The following is a 20,088-nucleotide window of genomic DNA, read 5'->3' as shown; positions in this document are numbered from 1 at the left end:
TTTTTTTTTTTTCACATTATTTGCACAGCTATTTCTGTCACTCTCTGCGTGAACATCCACGTGCAACACTGATTTTTTTTTTTTCTTTTTGGGGGGGGGTGTCAGAAGATAATTTAAAAAATATCGTGTGTCGCCCCCCCTCTTTATATGACGGCCCTGGGTTTTCCCCAATGCGGTCAGAGAACACGTCTTACAAACCAGTTCTGATCGAGCACAAACCGACCCTGAGAAGGGATTTCTGTGTTACTGTGCCAGCCCAGTTTGTTGCAACATACAGACAGCAGAACAGCAGCATGACACAACACAGTTTGGTGTTTGTGTTGCAAATCTCTGCTCTACTCCCAAATTTCTGCTTGAAATGTCTTTTAGCAGCAACTTTATGAGTTCACCTTGTGTGACATCATCAGTAACATGAGAATATCTGATAACAGACCTGCAGCTGATTCACTCCCTGAGCCCGTTTATACGTAGAAAATAGGAGAGCTGTCCAGTCTAAGTATAAATGCATCCAAGAAGCATTGAAGAAGGACTGAAATCCGGTTGCTCGAACTACTTCTGGAGATGAATTTAGGCGCATTCTATCCCAGATGTTAAAATGCAAAAGTTAAAAAACATCCGTCTGTCCAAGTTACATACTTAATCTTTATTCCTCCCATAGTGTCACTATGTCTGTATTCTGTGGAAATAGCTGCTCACTGATCTTCTTAACACATCCATAGTCTCTCTCCTCTGTCTTTGTGATGACTGCAGATAAAATTACACTGAAATTAGCGATTAATCTGTGTCTTATTAAACACTGTACAGGTAAAACGGCTTCAGTGATTTCTACATATATGATCGAATACAAGGAACACCGAGCTGCTGTAGAGTTTATCTGATCTGTGTGGTTGAGAACGCCGTGAGTTAGAGTCTGTGAAGACGATAAAACTTTTGTCTTGGTCGCAGTTAACAAATATGACCATTCAAGTGTTTATGGTTAGTTAGTTGTTAGCTAACGCTGGATAAGCTGTTGTAGCTAACCCTACTAAAGCGCAGTTACCAAACATCTTGGCCAAATCCAAATGTCCGGACCTCACCGCACTTGCAGACTCATCGACTTCACAAACGAGTTTCCGGGAAGTCCATGAGCACTGAGGGTCGTCCAAATCCAGCAGACATCACGTCCACAACGGGCCTCAAGCGGACTTTCTGCTGACCAGAGAGTCCTCTTGGGTTGCAGACTTCACCAGACATAATCCATCCATAGCGATATAGATGGAATGATATGATTAAATAAATCTAAATAATATAATTCGCAATAGACCCTATTCATTTTTGAAGATAATTGCTTTCTTTTTTTAATTTATTGCTGTTTGTTTTTGTCCATCTACGGTGTCAGAGGCAGTAATATTGCTTAGGTTACATGAAATAGGCAGTAGTTCATTATTTATTCAACCAACAGGAACACTAAGTACGCTAATAACACAGATTCAAACAGACTTTTAATGCCAGGCTTTTTGAAGACCCGTGTTGTGGCCCTGTTTACTTAGCTTGATTATTCCCCTCACTACGACGCCACTGTCAGCTTGTTTTGCAAAATTTCATTTTCCCATGACATCATATGAGTACTGCATGAAGAGCTGGAAAGTGTTGGTTGATATAGTCTTGACTAATCTATTGGCTAAAATACTCATGAGTCACTAAACACAGGCTATAAAAACCACTAGATGTAAAACATAATCTATTTTCACAAGGTTTCTCAGACCGAATACCACCCAATATTTGTTTGGAAAGACACGTTGGAGTCAGTCAGTACCCACCACACCAGACTCAGTCCATCGGTGAAGAGCTTTAACAGACGTCTAGTGAAACTGCTCCTATTTCAAGACGCTGGCAGGCCGGCCGAGTTCAAGTCGAGTCTATAGGCGGCCGCTAGTGCTGCTGCTGCTGCTGCTGCTGCTGCTGCTGCTGCTGCTGCTGGCCGCCCTGCTGTATCTGGTTCACGGGCTCTGCTCACACTGTCTTGTGGTTTGGACTGAGCCACTGTCATTTCACTGGAATTTCCTGCCATCTGCGCTCAGTCAAAGTTTCTCACAGATTCACACCTGCTTGTAAATGTTTAGGCCTGCCAAGGAGGAGAGGACGGAGGGATAGGTGAGCAGTGATGGGGGAGAGGGAGAGAGAGATCCACACTGTCCACTTCTGTCTCGAGTTTTGAGACGGTGAAATGAAAAATGACTTGTTTGTAACAGAAATGAGATTTGGTGGAAGACACAGCGGTTGTTTATGAAGAGACGGAAAGATGAGATGGAGCATTTTAACAACGGCCTAAGAAAATTACTAAAACATATTTACATTTCTGGCATTCATAAGTCACTTACTGCACATCCATAGTGATGATTGAAGTGGTATTTAGATCCTTGAGTTAAAGTAACAATACATTAGTGTAAAAATACTCTGTTATCTGATAATGGTATCAAGGGTTAAGAAGTCTTGAGTATTTTTTTCTTGCCTGCTGTAGACAGCAACAGTAGCTGTAATTTATTTTCAAATGGTTTAATCCTTTCATCAACTCCCTGCTGCTTATCTGGGACCAGCCAAGTCGGCTGAATTGCTTAAATGTTCTATATGTGATATAAATGTCAATAAATTCATGCACTCAGTAAGAAATTGTAGGCTTTATTGTTCTTGCTGGGTTTCAGTCATTCATGATTGTGAAGAAATTGTAATAAATAGCATTCTACAAGTAGTTAAATAAGTTTTATAATAATATAATAAAGTTTTAAACTGGGAAACACAGCAGGAACTGTATTACAAGTACTTGAAATAAACGTATTCCCTCTCTTGCCAAGATTAAGATGAGGAGATTGATACTAGTCCTGTGTCTGTACAGTAGATATGAAGCTACAGTCATAAATAAATAGTAAATAACAATATTTCCTCTGAAATGTAGTGTAACATTAGTATAATGATGCAGCAAAAGGAAATACTCAAGTAAAGTACCTCAAAAGTGTGTGTGTTTGCATACACTCAACATTAAAAAGTTTCGAGCTATCTGATGACAGCTCGTAACAAGTTTATATAAATAGAAATAGCATTTCACCTGCAGTTCCATCTAGTAAAAATAATCTGGCTGTTGTTGGCTTGGAGATTCAGTAGTTTTCACATCTCTAAAAATGCTATTTGGACTATCAACTATCTCACCATAGAGGAAGAGTCCTGAGAGGATCACTGCGTCTTAAGTTAATAGCATTTGAAACCTTGTACTAAGATGAAATGCCTGAATTGTGATTCCACAACACATCCTTATTTTGTGCAACATGAGACTGTTATTCACCTGCTCCCACTGAGTTTACTTTGACCCAAACTGCCTCCCCAAATCTGAAAAGTGCCAAAGAATTTCCCTGGCTACAATCACACAACAAACTAGCCCACAGTATTATGGAATCAGGAGTGTTACACATCAGTGTAAATGATCAGATTTATCAAAATATCTGAGGGGATTTTACCACCGCAGACACTGAGCGTTTCACAAGGTCTTCATCCCGTCTACGACTTGAGGTCAAACAAGGTCATAGCACACTGAGTCCAAACACTGGAATGTCATGGATCCAGGACTTAGTTAAAGCATTACAATTTCAGAGCAGCTGTTGGAAAAAGTCATTATATATTTAAGTCCATGCACTGAACAGTTTCAGTCACTAGCACCCTGTTAATTCCAGCATGAGAACCATATAAAGAGCAAAATGAACTAACTCAGTCCACATTTGTTGAAAATACTTTACCTTCTAGCAAAGTCGTGAAGGATCATGGTAATAAAACAGAACTATTAATGCAAAATCTCATTAACAACTTGAATGAAAAACAAATGTTGACATTCTCAAAATTGGTTAATGACCCATTCATAGCAGAATGTGACCGAATTAAACAAATCTAATGATAATTAACTTAAATAAACACCTTTCATGCACCTTTCAGAAAACAAAATAAACCTATATGAAAAAAGTGAAGTTTGTGAACTGTTTCAGTTCACATGTGAAAAACCAAACTTCAGACGTGAGCTGAAACATTTCACATGATGTTTACTATATTATAAAACTGATCAGGTCACTGTCAGAGTGACTGTGGTTCTTTTACCTGCTCGGGCGCCTCAGCGATCTCATGTTGTGCTGGAAAATAAACTGCGCATCGATCACTTCCCCTTTTGACATTTTCCATGTGTGGGAGTGCTGTCTTCACTTAGATTAATACATTTATGTGTTAATGTTGTATTTATTTAACTGTTAATGTTACATGTGAATGGGTGTGCGAGTTTAAACCTTGAATCCGTGATCCTTGAAAAGCTTTGGTGAAATCTAGGTGTAGTAGAGCGTGGGAGTTTCTTCCGTCCCGATGTGAGAGAATAAACACGTTATTGAGCTTGAGAGAGCAGGAATTTTGCATCTGGTGGTTTTGAAGGACCGTCCAGGGTAATTATTGTTTTCAGAAAGCCAGAACTGATCAGATTTGATCAGTATTATCTATGTAGGATCGATGCCAATGACTTTTAACACTTTAGGTATTTAGGTTTGATTTGGATCAGTTTGATTTTCCCCCTCACTGACTGTTCTCTAAGGACCCTAGCTGTCCAGGTAAACCTTGGCCTTGAGGTTATTTGTAATGTAAGCAACACTCCACTGGATATTTTGGCTTTGGTAAAAAGGAAAAAAGCAAAGCAATGAGCTTTGCTTTTTGCTGTCTGCATCATCTCAGCCTCCTCCAGCTGGAGTATCGATATAACCGGGGATGGAAGAGTAATCACCTCCTCTGGTGGGGTGTTGTGGTGCATTCCTCATTTCAGTCTCAAGCTGTGTTTCCACAGTCATCAGTGCTGTTGTCACCTGGACGGACCTCTTCTTTGAGCACAGCCTCGAAATTTAGACATTTAGAATTTTTGTCATGGCACCGGTGCCGCTTCATCTGCCTTGACTTCGCACTCTTCATGAAGCCGATCACTCACTTGGATGGTGCAGAGATTTTTTGCTTGTTTGGAAAAAACTGTCATCAGCGACTCTTTCACGCTCGCCCTCAGCAGACTTGGCTGCAAGAATCAGACTGGCGCGCTGAGTCGTCAGGTTCAGTAACAAGGTGGCAACTTCCAGCCATGAGGCCGTATCCAGACTCCTGGCACGACCTTACTCCCCACAGGTGTTTCTGCACCCACAGCGTCCTCTGAACTCTACTTCAGCATGAAGTAAATGGTCTTTGAAGCCTTCGTGTTTACTGTAGACCTTACATCATGAAAGTCAACCTCACAAGTTGTTCAGTCTTAATGCTAAAGATCTACAAAGGAATTTAGTTTTACTTATTTCAGTGTAATTCAACTTAAAATTTCTAGTTTGTATTGTATTGATCTCCTGTATGCACTTAATAATTATACAGTAACTTTAGGCATTAATCTAAAGCATAACCTTTGTTTATTTTGTTTAATCTTTATTAAATCAGGTAGTCTGAGAACAAGAAGCAGTCACAGCAGACAATCAATACATACTACACGATAGAAGAATCTAAGAAACATAGGAATTAACAATTACATTTACAATAGTCATAAAATACATAAAATAATAAATATTTAAAATCTCCAAGGGAAATGTAAGACTCTGCAGTCCATTCCATTTAAATAGTGCATAGTACCTGGAGCCAGTTCTGCCAATATTAGTGCGAACATGAGGGATGTTGGGGGTTAAGTAGTTACTGGATAGTGAACTGTGGATACTAGATTTAAATGAGAAACTTTTGCAGAAGTCTTGCTTTACAATGAACCTAAATCGATCCAGGCATTGGTGTTAATATGTCATTTGTTTGCCTACTACTGACCACAGCTCTGAGTTGTTAAGTCAGTTCAGCATCAATGATTCACATGAATTACTCAGTGTTCAGTTCAGGTTTGGAGGAAAAAAAAAAAGGTATCATTCACCTCTAATAACAACAGTCAGAGTCTTTGTGCAGCTCTCAGTGTCAGGTCAGCAGCTTCAGGTTGGGCCTCTTCCCTCAGTATAAATAAATGCTTCAGGAGGCTCCGTCTTATGATCGCCTTGTTTTAAGTTTCTCAGCTGAAGTCATTCGGCAGCTCGTAAAAGCTGCTAAATTTCTACAGTGGTCAAAGGCGGAACAAAGACAGAACATGTTGCTCAGCTGTTATGCGTATTAATCATTACATACAAAGTACATCATGTTTTTGGAGGGACAAACTCTTCTGGATGTCTTATAACAGTCAGACCATCTTAGTTCGAACAGAGAATCCAGCTGCTCAGCTCACAGCAGGCAGGATGTGTTTGATCCGAAGAGATGACATTTATCTTTTTTTGTATTTATTACTTTCTTGACTGTGGAACAAATTTATTTTTGAGTTGTGTTATATAAGTAAGATGCATGCGTTCGCTGCTGTTTCTTCTAGACTGTCTGTCTCACTGAAGAAACTGCAGGTGAGGTGAACGCACAAAATATATAGTCTCTGTCAATATAGGTGATGTGAGTTTGAATAGATGTGTAGCATGTAGTCACTCGATATCTGTGTTAAAGTGCCAAATGCTTTCGAAACCATTCAGTGAGGTTGAGAAATGAGGCTTGAGTCTGTGAAATAACATCACAGTTAGAGCTCAACCGTTTAGCCAAAATGTACGATGATAGAATATACTGTATCTATTATGAGCTAAAATTGGCAGATTATATTTGTTACACTGAATATCACTCCAGATTTAATAGTTAGTTTATATAAGAAGATAGAATGTCCTTAGGCACAGTTGTAAGAAAAGTATTTTTAGGGCCTTTTAAGCTTTGAATGCAGACACAGTAGAGAGAGAAAACACGAAATGAGGGAGAGAGAGAGCGAGAGAGACAACAGATATCTCAAATCAGGGATATTGCAGTTAATGGTTGGCTTCTTAATCCGGAAAATCAAAAAAGCAAATTCTACATTCCCTGGAAATTAGTATCTACATATTGATGTTGGCAATTAAGAGACTTTGTAAAGAGTTTGGAGACTTCGAACCGGACTGGACAGCAGTTGCCTAAAACTTTAGAGAAGCGGTCATTTATCTGCAAGATTACTGGGTTGTTTGAAAAATCATGCCTGGGAAAATTAAATAAGTACCACTCTTCTCTCCCTCTCTCTTCCTTTCTCTTCGGTTCTGACATTCAACTGCGCAGCGTTTGCCAGTGGTCGTTCTATAAATTTCCCAGGTGTGAAATGTGTGTAACTTCAACAATTTAAAGCAGGCGGCTGTTAGAAAAGCACAAGTATGCTCATTCAATTTTCTCTGGATAAATAAAGGTTAATGACCTGAAAGTAGAGTAAATTATGATTTATTATCACACCCCAAGCCCACAAAATTGGTTTCACAGGATTAACCTATTTTGAAAACGGAGGCCCTGAGGCACACATTATTAAGAGAAGTGTAAACTCTGACCCTCCTGCCAACTTTCTGTGTTACTGGGATACCAGTCTCTCATGTCTTTTATAAAAACACAAGCGACAGTTGTGAAACGAGTTACGTAATTCAGATGTTTTCTTTTATGCACAGCCAGCCACATTCATGAGATTTTGTCCTCTTGCAAACATATTGTCTTAACCTGAAATATACTGCACCTGTGGGTATTTCTACCCCCAAAAACTGTCCCTATGTATTTTTTAAATCCAGGAACTACGATTTACGACACTTATTTTCCCTCTCAAGGCCAAAAAACTCATATGATTTAGATAAAAAAGTAATAAAAAAGCAGTGTCAGGATTTCAAATCAGACCTCAGACCTATCTTTAAATGAATGATACTAATTCCATATGGCCCAGTGATCTTATTTTGGTCATGATTTGATAGTAACTTCCTGCTCAAAAGCAATGACCTGACATGTTAAGAAATACAGAATTAAATGCTGCACAAACAATAAAGACAGGGTGTCTCCTCCTACATACTCTGCATAATAGATAATGAAATCTTTGCAAAAAGTGCTCGCAGTTTTATTCATTAAACATTTTCTTAACAAATATTTAATATTAACCGATGCCTCCTTTCAAAATTCTTCATTAAAACATGTGACATTATAAATATGGCTAATGTGTTAGCAAACAGTTAGCATACTACACATAGATCAATGTTCACAGAGAAATGCAAATAGACTGTATTCAGAAACTGTGACTTAAAATGAGCCGTCAGGACTTCTGTAACTTGTGATGTCACAACGAAGCAGTCACCACCCTCAGCCATGCCCCAAGCCCCGCCCACCTGGACCCACCATCTAGCCTTGCAGGATTTGGTTTCTGTGAGTGTTTACCTGAAATCTGCTATATTTTTATTGGATCACTCAGAAAACAATCAGTCAATCAGAGGAGAGGGTTTAACGCTTCCTCTCTTCTGATTGGCTCACCGACCTGTTGTTACTGGAGCTCGAGAGAGAGAAGCCTGAGAGAGGAGATGTTAAACTACATTGAGATGGTTTTTGGTTTTTAAAACCACAAATATATCTTCTTACGGATATCATGACCTCAAATAAAACACAGACTCTAATTTTTGCTCTATTTTGGTCTCCACTAACTCCTGAGGGAAATATCTGGCTCTTTAGCTGCTACATGCTCCACTATGTTCACCAGCTAGTTGTGGTTCATCAGAGCTTTTTCACCAGTGAGAGTGAACCAAAACAGTGAATTTACAGGAAGTGAAACCAAAACAACGAGCTGAAACACGTTTAAATGGACCGTAGAGCTCAGGGGAACTAAAGTTGGTTGATAAGTCTTTGTCGGCGCTTCACTATGAGCGATCCCTTTCACATTACACCCAGTCATATGATTTGTTGTTAATATAAAAATATTGATTAGTGCAGCTTTAAAAGCAGGAGCAGCAGGAGTGACCAGCTGTTCACAATGAGACACTGTTTATTTGCATGACACATGCTTCAAATTCATCTGTATAAATGAAGTTTATATAGAAACATAGTGACAGAATCTAATATTTGCCTGTTTCAGCTAAAGGAGTCAGTTTTTACACGAGTCTGTGTTACTGTCAATCCACTCTGATGCCTGTATAACAATACTGAGGATTATTTAGGAAGAATGGGATTAGGCAACTGCATTTCGTCCGTGTACTCACATCTATCATTTCAATAAGGATCTGTTTCCCATGTTCCAGTTGAACCAAAAAGCACGAAAAAAAGTTTGTAATTCAAGAACCAAAGTGCTTATTGTTGAGACAAGTACACATTTGCTTGTCCTGAAACGCCACAGCTGTGTTTAGCTAACCTCAGCGAGTGAGTCTTTAAAAGACACCACATGAGATGGGCCTGCTATTTTATAAAGTTTGCTGGCTCAGTTGAGGCTTTGTGGGACACTTTTCTTAGTTTTACAGTCAGACTCTTCTTTCTGGATTAGGACCAAAGTGGTTTTTGCGAACAGACACTGCTAAAAAAAACAAACAAAAAAAAACAAACTTTTTGCTATATTTTCTGCTTTGCTAAATTCATGACAGAGTGGATGTTTACATGCAGATTGTGCCACGGTATTTAGATAGAGAAAAGATATTAGATGGTTATTCAGATTTATTCTTATTAGGCCTATTCTTAGACTGTAGTGAAGCCAGTATTTAGTTTGTATCTGAAATCCCACAGTTTGCCCTCAAAACTCTAATATTGGTTTTAGCTCTTAAAGCCAACAGGTACTAGGTTGCAATTATTATATTTAAAACATACCAAACCACAAGTATCATTAATCCCCTTCAACCCGTTGACACAGACACATTGCAACCTCTCTAATTAAGATTCAACCACAGTTCCCATGACTGCTCTGCTACATGACTCTGGTGGGGGGAACTCCAGCGATTTACGGGAAGAATCATAAAACTGTAAACCAGACTATACCAGGAAACTATGGGCTTGAACCTACACTTAGTGAGTCCTTTGTCAGCTAATATAACTACAGAGGTGAACTTACTCATCCTCTTAGCTGAGTGAGTTTCTGGCTTGTAAAATAACCATCCGCATAAAAAATCCCATTGAATCTTTCCGATGACTAATTACACATGGCAGAGATCCTGTTGTAAATAAGATCATCAATATCTGGCAGATGGCAGACAACGGTGGAAATCAAGTCTATTCCTATTAACACTCAAGGACTTTTGCACAGTGGAGCTACTGTATATATGTGACAGGGGCGGGGTGGGGGGGACTCCTGTTTGACCCACCATTTTCCAGCCTCCCTGTCCTGCATCACAAGCTAGCAGAGAGATGTGGTCCATTACTCGTCCTCTATTAACAAGCATCTGGACCAGGTTTCAGGCAGTCGGCTGCCACACAACGCCTGGCTGTTTGCTGCAAGGGTGGCCTTAACGATTGCAGTAATGAATCAGCCCCGACTGTTACAGCGGCTCAAAGGAAACCAAATATACACCCGCTGCAGCGTCGCTCTCAGAAATGCTTGATTGAAGCCTGTGGACAAGGGAGTCGGACACGCTGTTTGTTTGGGTTTCACTTCATCCAAAAACTTCTCCGCTGGTCACCTCGGTCCATTTGCCGTTAATGTTTGAATGCAGTGTTGCCGATGGCTGGAACTGAGGGATTAATGTTCAGAGAGGGTGGCACATTTAAGGTTTTATGTTTCAACCCTTGGAATGGCATGGCAAGTTGTCACACCAAGTGAGTCATAGCTCCAAAACATCACAATAAATCCTGAGTCATTTTAGCCGATAGTAGTTCAAAACAGTGGTGGGATGTTTTTATTCTAGTAAAGGAAAAGTCCATAAATTTTACACATCAAAGTCTGTTTACAGGTCTAGAGGAGTATGTGAAAAAATGTCTGTGGCTCCAGAGGATGCTGTGGGAAATATATCACCTGAGTCAGTGCCGGTTGGGTCTGAAGACTGCAAGTTTGAAAATGAAAAAAAAATCTGGGGGTGTGGAGTTAGTGAGTGAGTGAGTTTACCAGACCTCTGTGGTCCGCTCCTCATCTCTGCTTAAGGCTACATTAGCGTCCATTAGCATAACGCACCCAAGCCTCACACCGAACTGTTGGTGGTCAAGTTGCATTGTGGATAATGAAGGTACCAGACATGGAAGAAGAGTGTGGAGTAAAAGAGATGAGATCTGCTGCATCAATTTTGATCCGATGGATTTTTTTTTTTTAAATCCATTGTGAGTGCAACAATATTATAGGAGCACAAGGTTAAATTAGTAAAGTACTAATTTTGTGGCAGTCTTACCTCAGCATTTCCATCTTATTTCACTTTATATTTCAAGCATTGGTCTGATCATTTAAATCACTTTACAGATTAAGATTTTTGTTAAATATTAAGCAAGTTGTCTCCAACCTTGTGACCCTCTTACAAAAAAGCCCTTTCATCAAAGAGACATTTCCCCTCTTAACTTCTCAGATAGTTTCATTTAAACAACTGTTCGAGCCACAGTGCTAAAACTAGCCAATATTTTACAAAAACAAGCAAAGAAGACAGAAAAGTCAAAAAAATGAAGAGATTTGTGTAGCAACACCTTGTCTTTTGTGCCCCATTAATCGTATCACACCCTCTGAGATTTATCTTGTCAGACTTTGAAAGAGTCCGATCCTTAGGTTGAGTTTTACTTGAGTTTTTTTATCGTGTTTTGTTTGTACATGAGTAAAATATCTGAGCACTTCCTCCACTGCTGTTTCACAAAGCTGACTTTATGTTATTTGTTTAAGAAAGTGTTTTGCATTAGTGATTATTGTCTTCTAAGGTGACTCATTTGGGTTTGGTTTCTGTCTCCCACAGAGCACGAGAGATGACTGACCACGCAGCAGTTTGGAACAAATGACACAAGATTACACAGGCGGAAGATGCCAGCAGCCGCAGATCAATTCGATTACATTTGAGCAGTGAAAGATGCTGTGGACAGGTTTACCTCCAATGGATTCTTAAAGCTGCTTCAAGACAATTAACAGCAACGATTTTACTGAAGGGATCTCTTGCTGGAAGTCAGAGAGCGGGGGCCAGGATGTGGCCCCCTGACCTCGGACCTCCAGACGCCCAGATGACTCTCCCCGGTTTTGGGAGTGTGTTCGAGGATGTCGAGGACCTTCAGGCGCCGCTGTCTTCTGGTGGCTTCTGTCAGTCGTCGATACATTCAGGTGGCCTGTGCTGTCTACCGAGGACGTCCCTGTCCCTGTCCTCCCTGGGGCGAGACCTCACCTCCTTACTCAACTGTAAGACTAATGGATCCCACATAGAAAAGACTATGGAGGACTTTGCCACTACAGCACACGTAGACCCTAAAATCACCCAGAGGTTCGGTTGTTACCCTCAGCCCTCCCTCCCTTTATCCTACATGCTCACCAGCTGTACCACATCTCCTTCTTTCTGCTCCCCCTCATCATCGGCGTCCTCCACCTCCTCCTCAGCATCTTTATTTTTTGCCTCTTCTTTACCTCTCTCTGAAGCCAGCGACAAAACATCTCAGCAACAACGAAAGCTTCAAGAAGAGTATCACACCATCAAACAGGAGCCTGCAGATGATTTCTTGCCGTGTAAGAGGGAACCTTTCCCAGTGAACAACCAGCAGGGGGAGCTGTTCCATGTTGGCCAGCCCCTCCAATGCCACGACGGTCAGGACGGCACGCAGACCCCCCTGCACTCCCCGAGGCTAAACGGACCCGTAGGACAGGATCCTGTAATGGACCAACAGGAGCAGCTGTGTCATTGGATCGACTGCAGTGCCACCTACAGCAGCCAGGAGGAGCTGGTGAGACACATCGAGAAGGTGCACATCGACCAGCGTAAAGGGGAGGAGTTTGCATGTTTCTGGGCCGGCTGTGTGCGGCGCCACAAACCCTTCAACGCTCGCTACAAGCTGCTCATCCACATGAGGGTTCATTCTGGAGAGAAACCCAATAAATGCATGGTGAGTCTACTTTTGTATGGTAGATTGCAAGAAATAGTTTTTTGGACTATTAGATATTCCTTTAAGAGATTAAGCTTTAACACTTCTATCAGCGCTCATGACAAGTGTCACACCTGAGCAGCTGCCTGGTGCTGGCCCAGAGATGTGGTCAGATAAGGGAAAAATCATATCAGAATATTTTCAGCACAGGCACGATAGAGTTTCAGAGTAGATTTATCTTTAGATTGCTGTAGAGCTATATTATTTGTGTCTAAGGTGATGCTCCTTTCTGTTGCCTTAAAAAAGTATCCAATGTTTTCTAGTCATGCACAGTTCTTTATTTTGAATGCAAATTATACAGGGTACCTTTAAGTCACTCACACTTACAGTAGGTAGAGGTAGATGAGGCAAATTATGCTTATTTGCTTTTTGAAACGTTAAAGAGTCCTGAAATAAATCACCCGCATGGGCATGCACAGCGAGGTGGTAACCATTTCAAACCCTGGATACATCCCACAACTGAAAAAAAACGACTGTATTGTGAAAGTGATTTTCGCATTCTGCCATTTCTCATTCATTTTAGTTTTAATTCATCCATTTAGATTCAGCAGTTTCTTGTTTGTGTCGTTGACTGCAGTCATTTGGATGTGAAATGTTCATATGGAGGAGGTTGTGGAGACAGTGTATATAGTGGTATTTCTACGAGTCCCGAGTGAACACTTTCAACACAGTTGGCCTGAAACTCTCAATGCTTCAACAAGGTTTCATCAACCCATCGCTAATGGCCTTCACAGCCTCCAGATCTCAACACAGCTGAACACCTATGGGAGATTTTGGAGTAATGTGTTGAACAGCGCTCTCCAAATGCCAAATGACAGAATATCTTTTGGTTGAATGTTGTTCATTTCTCCAGTAGAGTTCAGAGACTCTATGACAATGAAGCAACGAAGCTGCTGTGAAGGCTAAAGGTGGAACAACGACTCACTAACACACTTAATGTTGGTTTTTCCTTTAACCTGTCACCCAATCCATTCAAGGATAGATTGTTGTTCTGTTTTTTTTTTTCATTTGTAAAGTCTTTTTTAATTCCTATTTTTGCCATTCAAGTAAACATGTTGAAGTCTCTGTTCACAGATGAAATGTAAAAATGCAAGAAAAAGAGATTCCTCTCGGATTCAAAGCCGACTCAGCCATTTTCAGTCACGTAGAGTCATCCCAAACATGCAGGAATCAAAGCTCAGCAGCAGTTGCTACCATTTTCAGTCAGTCAAAACATACCTCATCCTTTCCAACTTTGTGTTTGCTTCAAATGGGCCATTTAGAGGTTTAACTGGGTTTGAAAGGCATTAACTTGCTTACAGTACGTCTCGACTTCCCTCAGACTGTGCACCCGGTGATCTACAGTCTGTTAGAGATGATCAAACGGTTTCCTCTACTCGCGACAGGTTTCCCTTACTCATGCATACCAGAGGAGGAAATGTGGCAGTAGTGAATGAATGGAGGATGTGTCTGTAGCACCGAGCCTCCGAGGACCAGCTGATCAGCCTCAGGTTATTCTGACAAATGCAATTAATTTATAGTTATTAAGTGGCATGTTGTATTCAGAGATGTAATAAGCAGATAAATCATTCATTCCTGTAGATACTGTGTGCCCACAGAGAAGAAGTGGAAGTTTCTGATCAACTTGTCTCCCGACACATGCTGGCTCTCTAAAGCACGGACTGTTTATAAAGATGGACTCTCTTTTCCGCTTTGAAGTTTTTTTGGCGCTTCATTTTTCAGCCCCTGAAGTTGTCGCCTGGGCTTAAGTTGTAATCCTTCAGTCCTGGTTGATTCTGTGATATCTGTCATTCCCACGGTAACAGCAGGTGTGGTTTAATATGACAAGTCACAGAAATCTAAACGCCTGTTGAGCAGCTTCTTTGGCAGAGATTCAGCAGGAGAGTAATATAAGTAAACGAGTACAATACGTGTATGTTACAGGGCAGCCAAACAAAATTGTGTTGCTTTAATCAAGAAATTGGTCAATAATTAGAATTTTGCTATAATGTTATGAATAACTGCGATGTTTAAACATTAGTAAAATAATAGACACAAAGATTCTCAGTGTCAGGTAATTATACACTCTCAAAAACATCATTATAGTTATTATATTCAATAGATCCCCCTGAATCCTTTACATCGGCCCTAAAGAAATACTGATGTATCAAAAACGGTTCCCACAGAGAAAAACTCTTAGCATTAAATATCTTTCCATGTTTCTGGAAAACCTGTCTTATGGAACGGGCAGTCTATCTTTCAAGGATGACGGACTATAAACTCAAGATGACACGATGAATGCAACAAAAGAAACACATGTATTTTGAAAAATTCAAGACACAGGTCCAAGATGAAGACAAAACCAGACCACATTAGGTAAGACAGAGACTGTGATGTTTCTGCATTAACCATCATAACTGTGGCCTTTGAGCCCCAGCACAGGCTCACCCTCCATCACTTGTCATGAGTCATCTTCTGACACACACTGCGGCTCGGACACGTCTGTCCCATGATGACCTTCAGCTCGGTGCCAAATCCCTGTCCCTGAGAGTGAGTAACTCTCTCCGTAATTCCCCAGCGACTCCGCCGCTGTCATCAACCTGGGACTCCAATTAATAATTCATTCAGAAATTTTCACTCAGGGACACGCTTCCTACTTAAGTGAATTAGTTCATTATAATGACATAATCTACTGCCAGCTTGTAAATATATTACTGCAGGGAGACGCCTGCGAACAGATTAATACGATTAAATCAACACAAACACAAAAAAAAAGTCATTAGTCACACTTGAACTACGTGAATAACGTCATGCCGTTTTCGTGAAGCTCTCAGGCCAAAACATGTAAATTAAGTCATTCCTGGTGCTGCAATGGAAAATGAATATCTCCCATGAATGTAGTCAGTGTTTGTTAATGAATTCAGCCTTATTTACCAGCTCATAATGTCAGGACTCATATTAGACAGGTGCTATTCAGGCAGTAAACACAAGCTCCCTAAGCGTTTTTAAATCCACTGTGGTAGATCCATCATTCATAATTTATGGTGCTGAAATGACATTCATATGTAGATACAAAGCACAAGCCTGGTGATGGTCTATATTTTTCTTCCTGTCAACAAACCCCATGAAAAGACCAAAACCAACAACGATCCTACTAACAAGTATTGTCTGTGTAGCCAGGGCCGGTGCCATAGAGCGCCATTGTTGTCCCGAAACTATTAAATACACATCAGTGACCTACATCCTCCCAGAAAAACAGGACAGTGTCAGTCGTTTCAGCAAAAACCCCGAAACGAAAAATATTTAGATTCAAGTGACAAAGCCGTCTGGTGGCAGCAGGAATTATGACTAAGGTGACGTGATTGTAGAGCCACAAAGTCCGAAGAGGGAGGAGGTCGGGGCGAATGGATGGGTCAATAAAACATCAGACTTAAACATCGTGTCCTGTTTCCAACTGACTGTCTGCTTTTTTCTCTTTTCTTTTTTTTTTTAAAGCATGACCACGATTTCAACCAAGTGTTCATTACTGTAACCATGAACATTGAAGCTCCCCAACCCTTAACAAACTAGTAATTTTAACCTAAACCATGATTTTTCCCCAAACCGAGCCAAGTCGTTTTTGTGCCTAAATCTAACCAAACCTTAACCACAGCGTTGTCACATCATAAAACATCAACAGTGATTTATAACGGTTTTAAATCACTTATTTTATTTATATAGTGCTAAATCATAACATCCATTATCTCAGAGCACTTTACTGAGTAATTTGTGGTCAAGATCTTACAATATTATACAGAAACACAACGGTTCCCACCATCAGCAGCACTTACTAACAGTGGAGATGACAGAACCGACAGAACCGACAGAACCAGAATCTATTCAAATCTAGAAGTCACAGACCGATGGTGATAGGGAACGTCGGTTCACAAAACACTTTCTGTGCGTCATTCTGCGGGACAGGTACAAACAATGTTTTTCTGACTTTTAATTTAAAGGACCAAATCTGTATTCATCCACAGTGGAAAATAATCCCTGACAAATGGACTGTTTACTCCTGCTTGAGTAACATTTGCTCAAAACCACAGTTCCCTGCTTACGTAAGGCAATTATTCAGTCTTATTTCTTTAAGAAATAAAATAAAAAATGATGTAGATTTACATCTTTATTGGAGCCGAGTGCCACAGGCTGCTGAAAGCACAAAGACATGGACTAACACATTATTGGTTTGGGTGTTTTCATGGGATTTCTTGACTTGCTGAACATATAGAATATCACCGGCCTTATCCTTTAAGTACATGTTGCACCGTATGAAGACAAACATTCAAAAATGTGATGATTAACATGGGAAACATCACAGGAGAGATCAGTCATAGTAAGGAATAACAAACTGAATCTAAAATTGCCGGATACCTTTCAACAGAGTAAAGATTATTGTATAGTTTCATTGTGTTTATAGGATTAGTATTCATTCTCTCATCACATGTAAAAACTAGATGGGCACTCAGACAATGCAGACCTCCACCAAGGCCACTGTCAAACAACATAAACCAGACTTCAGGGGGAAAAAAAAAATTAAAAATTCACAGTAAATGATCTGGATCTGCCCCAAAAACGTACTTGCTTCCTCCCTGGCTCATGCCGCATCCCTCCACCAAGCCCGCTGCAAATCGCTCCAGTACGTTTGGTGTAATCCTGCTGACGAACAAACAGACACGGGTGAAAACATGACCTCTTCGGTGGAGGTAATAAAGGAAACATAATTCTTATAACAGAAGCTTTAAGAAGACACACTATACATCTCTCACGCTGCTGAGGAAATAAAGAACATAAACTATAACCAGAGCTGTGCTCCAGTTTCTACCCTGTCAAAGGGTTTTTAGGAATCTGTTTCTATTTAGGAAGCGTATGCAATTTCATTTGTTTGATTTTTTTTTTATTAGGAAAAATAGCCTTTAAACTGCAGTAGCAATGTAGTACATGACTGAAAGATCTGTCCTTCTTTCAAATAACTCAAACTGATGCGTTTGATTAGAATTAAACAGCTCCGTTGATATAAGGCTGAAAAATGTTGACGTTAAATCTGAAACGCAACATGTTGTGTCCTCACTTTTCCACACCATCAGTGTATGTGACCTCTTATGTGTCTGAGCTTCGCTGCTCTGTATTTTTAAGGGCTGCTTATAACTTTTTGCTTTTTGTGCCGAGGCGATTTTAAGCCCTGAATTAATTAATCACCATGATGTAGTGGTTTGTTTTTTCATGTATAGATTTATTAAAGCAAATGAGGTGTCTGACATTTACTGACTCATTAGTGAGACCTAATAAAACCCTGGAATGAATATTAGGCAGAAAAGACTGTTTCCACATTTCCCTTCAGATTAGTTTAGAAAAGGATGAAACAGACTTTGTTTTTTAGTTTACAACTGGGTCAAATTTAAAGTCTTATTTCTAAAGCACTATTAGTCCTTTTCAGAAACAAATCCATATCTGGAATTAATCTTTTAATATCTCTGAAGCGTACGGACTAAATTTCCCTCATTTTGTGTCTTAATTGTTCTTGTTAGTAGAAGACACTTATTTTTCAACCAGCAATTCATGGCTAAAAAAAATCATGAGATTAATTTACACAAATCTGTTGGATTTACCACATATAAAGTGAAATTCAGGCAGTTTCGTTCGTTGAAGAATGTTAAAATTTGTCTAAACCTTCTGTGACTCCCCGTCAGTGCTGCAGGAGGTTGGAAACACACGTTGAGAAATATTCCCATGTAACCTCTGTCACATTTGACAACGAGACTAATTTGAAATCTTTGAGATCAGAGATTGAATGTGACAGAGTTTCTGTGAAGTTATAAAGTGTTGGTTTCTGGCCTGCAGAGTGTTTAGCCTGCTGACTCTCATATTTGCTCCTCGCCTGGCGTCAGTCCAACAGAAACGCTTTTACAAGAACCTACCACAGTGTGTGTGTGTGTGTGTGTGTGTGTGTGTGTGTGTGTATGTGTGTGTATGTGTATGTGTGTGTTACCTGAAAGTTTATGATTCAATAACCTAAACTGTATGATTTTAAATTGTGATAAATTGCCTCCTTACTAGCTATTTCTGTTGGGTGGGACTTCAACATCACTCATACATGTTGTGAAATGAAATAAAAGGAAATAATGTCACAGGCCAACAAGGTTTCAAGATGCTGAAGGGATCTGTCTCTGATTTGTGTAGGAGGATAAAAGTCCTGATGTTTTAATGCCTTCTGGTCTCCAGAGGGAAGGTAAAACTTGGACCTATACAACATAAATATGTAACGGCCATAGAGCTGCTCGTTGTCCCTGACATACTGTATGTTAGTCAAAGCAAGTGGAAGTCTTTTTAGTACAAATTCCCTCTCTATGTTTCCCTGGACAGAGTTTTCCTGCTGAGCTGAGGACACACAGTCAACACAGAGAGGATTTTGGACTAAGAAGAACTTTAGAAGACGCTAACTTGATTTGTCTGAATGCTGAAGCCTCATTTTAGCTCAGCTAAATGTTTTTACACAGAACAAGCAGTGTGTGCTGATGTTGTCCCCCATCACTTCTGTTGGAGGAGCAAGTATGGGGCCAGTGTATTCTGTCAGAGCGGCTTGTTGGACAGCTTTGAAAGTCAGATTAGAGGAGCTGTGTGCGACCGTTTCTGTAACTTTCCGAAGAGCGATGATCTGACGTTCACACCCACTTCACTCAGGGATCGGCCAGCTGTGTGTGGAGGTGAGAAAGCTGGGCTGGGTTTGAACTTCTCTCTACCTCTTTCTTTCATTTATTTTTTACCTGAACAAATGAGTGAAACCCTATGAATGTCTTCTTGGAGAGACTGAAAACAGGTGCTGTTATCTCCCTCTCTGTGTGACACCTAGTTTTTCGACTCAGTCTGCGAGGGTGGCTATTTTGGATTTTGGATTTTGGTTTTTGGTTTTTTAGTCTAACCTGGCCCTCACAGGAAGTTTCTGCCATCTCCACACAGGATCTCTGGAGCTCAGCCAGAGAGACCATCAGGTTCGTGGTTGCCTCCTCTTACCAAGGCCCTACTCCCCCGATTGCTCTATTTGGCCAGGAAGCCAGTTCAAGGAAGAGTCCTGGTTGTTCCAAAACTTCTTCCATTTAAGATTTATTGAGGACACTTTTCTCTAGGGAACCTTCAGTGCAGTAGAATTTTTTCATATCCTTC

General features: G+C 40.3%; 1 protein-coding gene across 1 annotated transcript in view; it reads left to right on the top strand.

Annotated features, from left to right (window-relative positions):
* Nucleotides 1-20,088, top strand: part of glis1a (GLIS family zinc finger 1a) — a 46,411-nt gene that overhangs the window by 6,069 nt on the left and 20,254 nt on the right. The window contains exon 2 of the mRNA XM_023424437.2: nt 11,748-12,873. Within this exon, the coding sequence (XP_023280205.1) occupies nt 11,971-12,873 (903 nt within the window). The 5' untranslated portion in view covers nt 11,748-11,970. The remainder of the gene's footprint in view (nt 1-11,747; nt 12,874-20,088) is intronic.

This window comes from Seriola lalandi, unplaced genomic scaffold (assembly GCF_002814215.2).
Source record: "Seriola lalandi dorsalis isolate HSWRI2012SDOR001 ecotype SW California unplaced genomic scaffold, Sedor1 jcf7180002054736, whole genome shotgun sequence".
Lineage (NCBI taxonomy): Eukaryota > Metazoa > Chordata > Actinopteri > Carangiformes > Carangidae > Seriola > Seriola lalandi.
The sequence above is the reverse complement of the archived record's forward strand: the minus strand, read 5'-3'. Positions and strand labels throughout refer to the sequence as shown.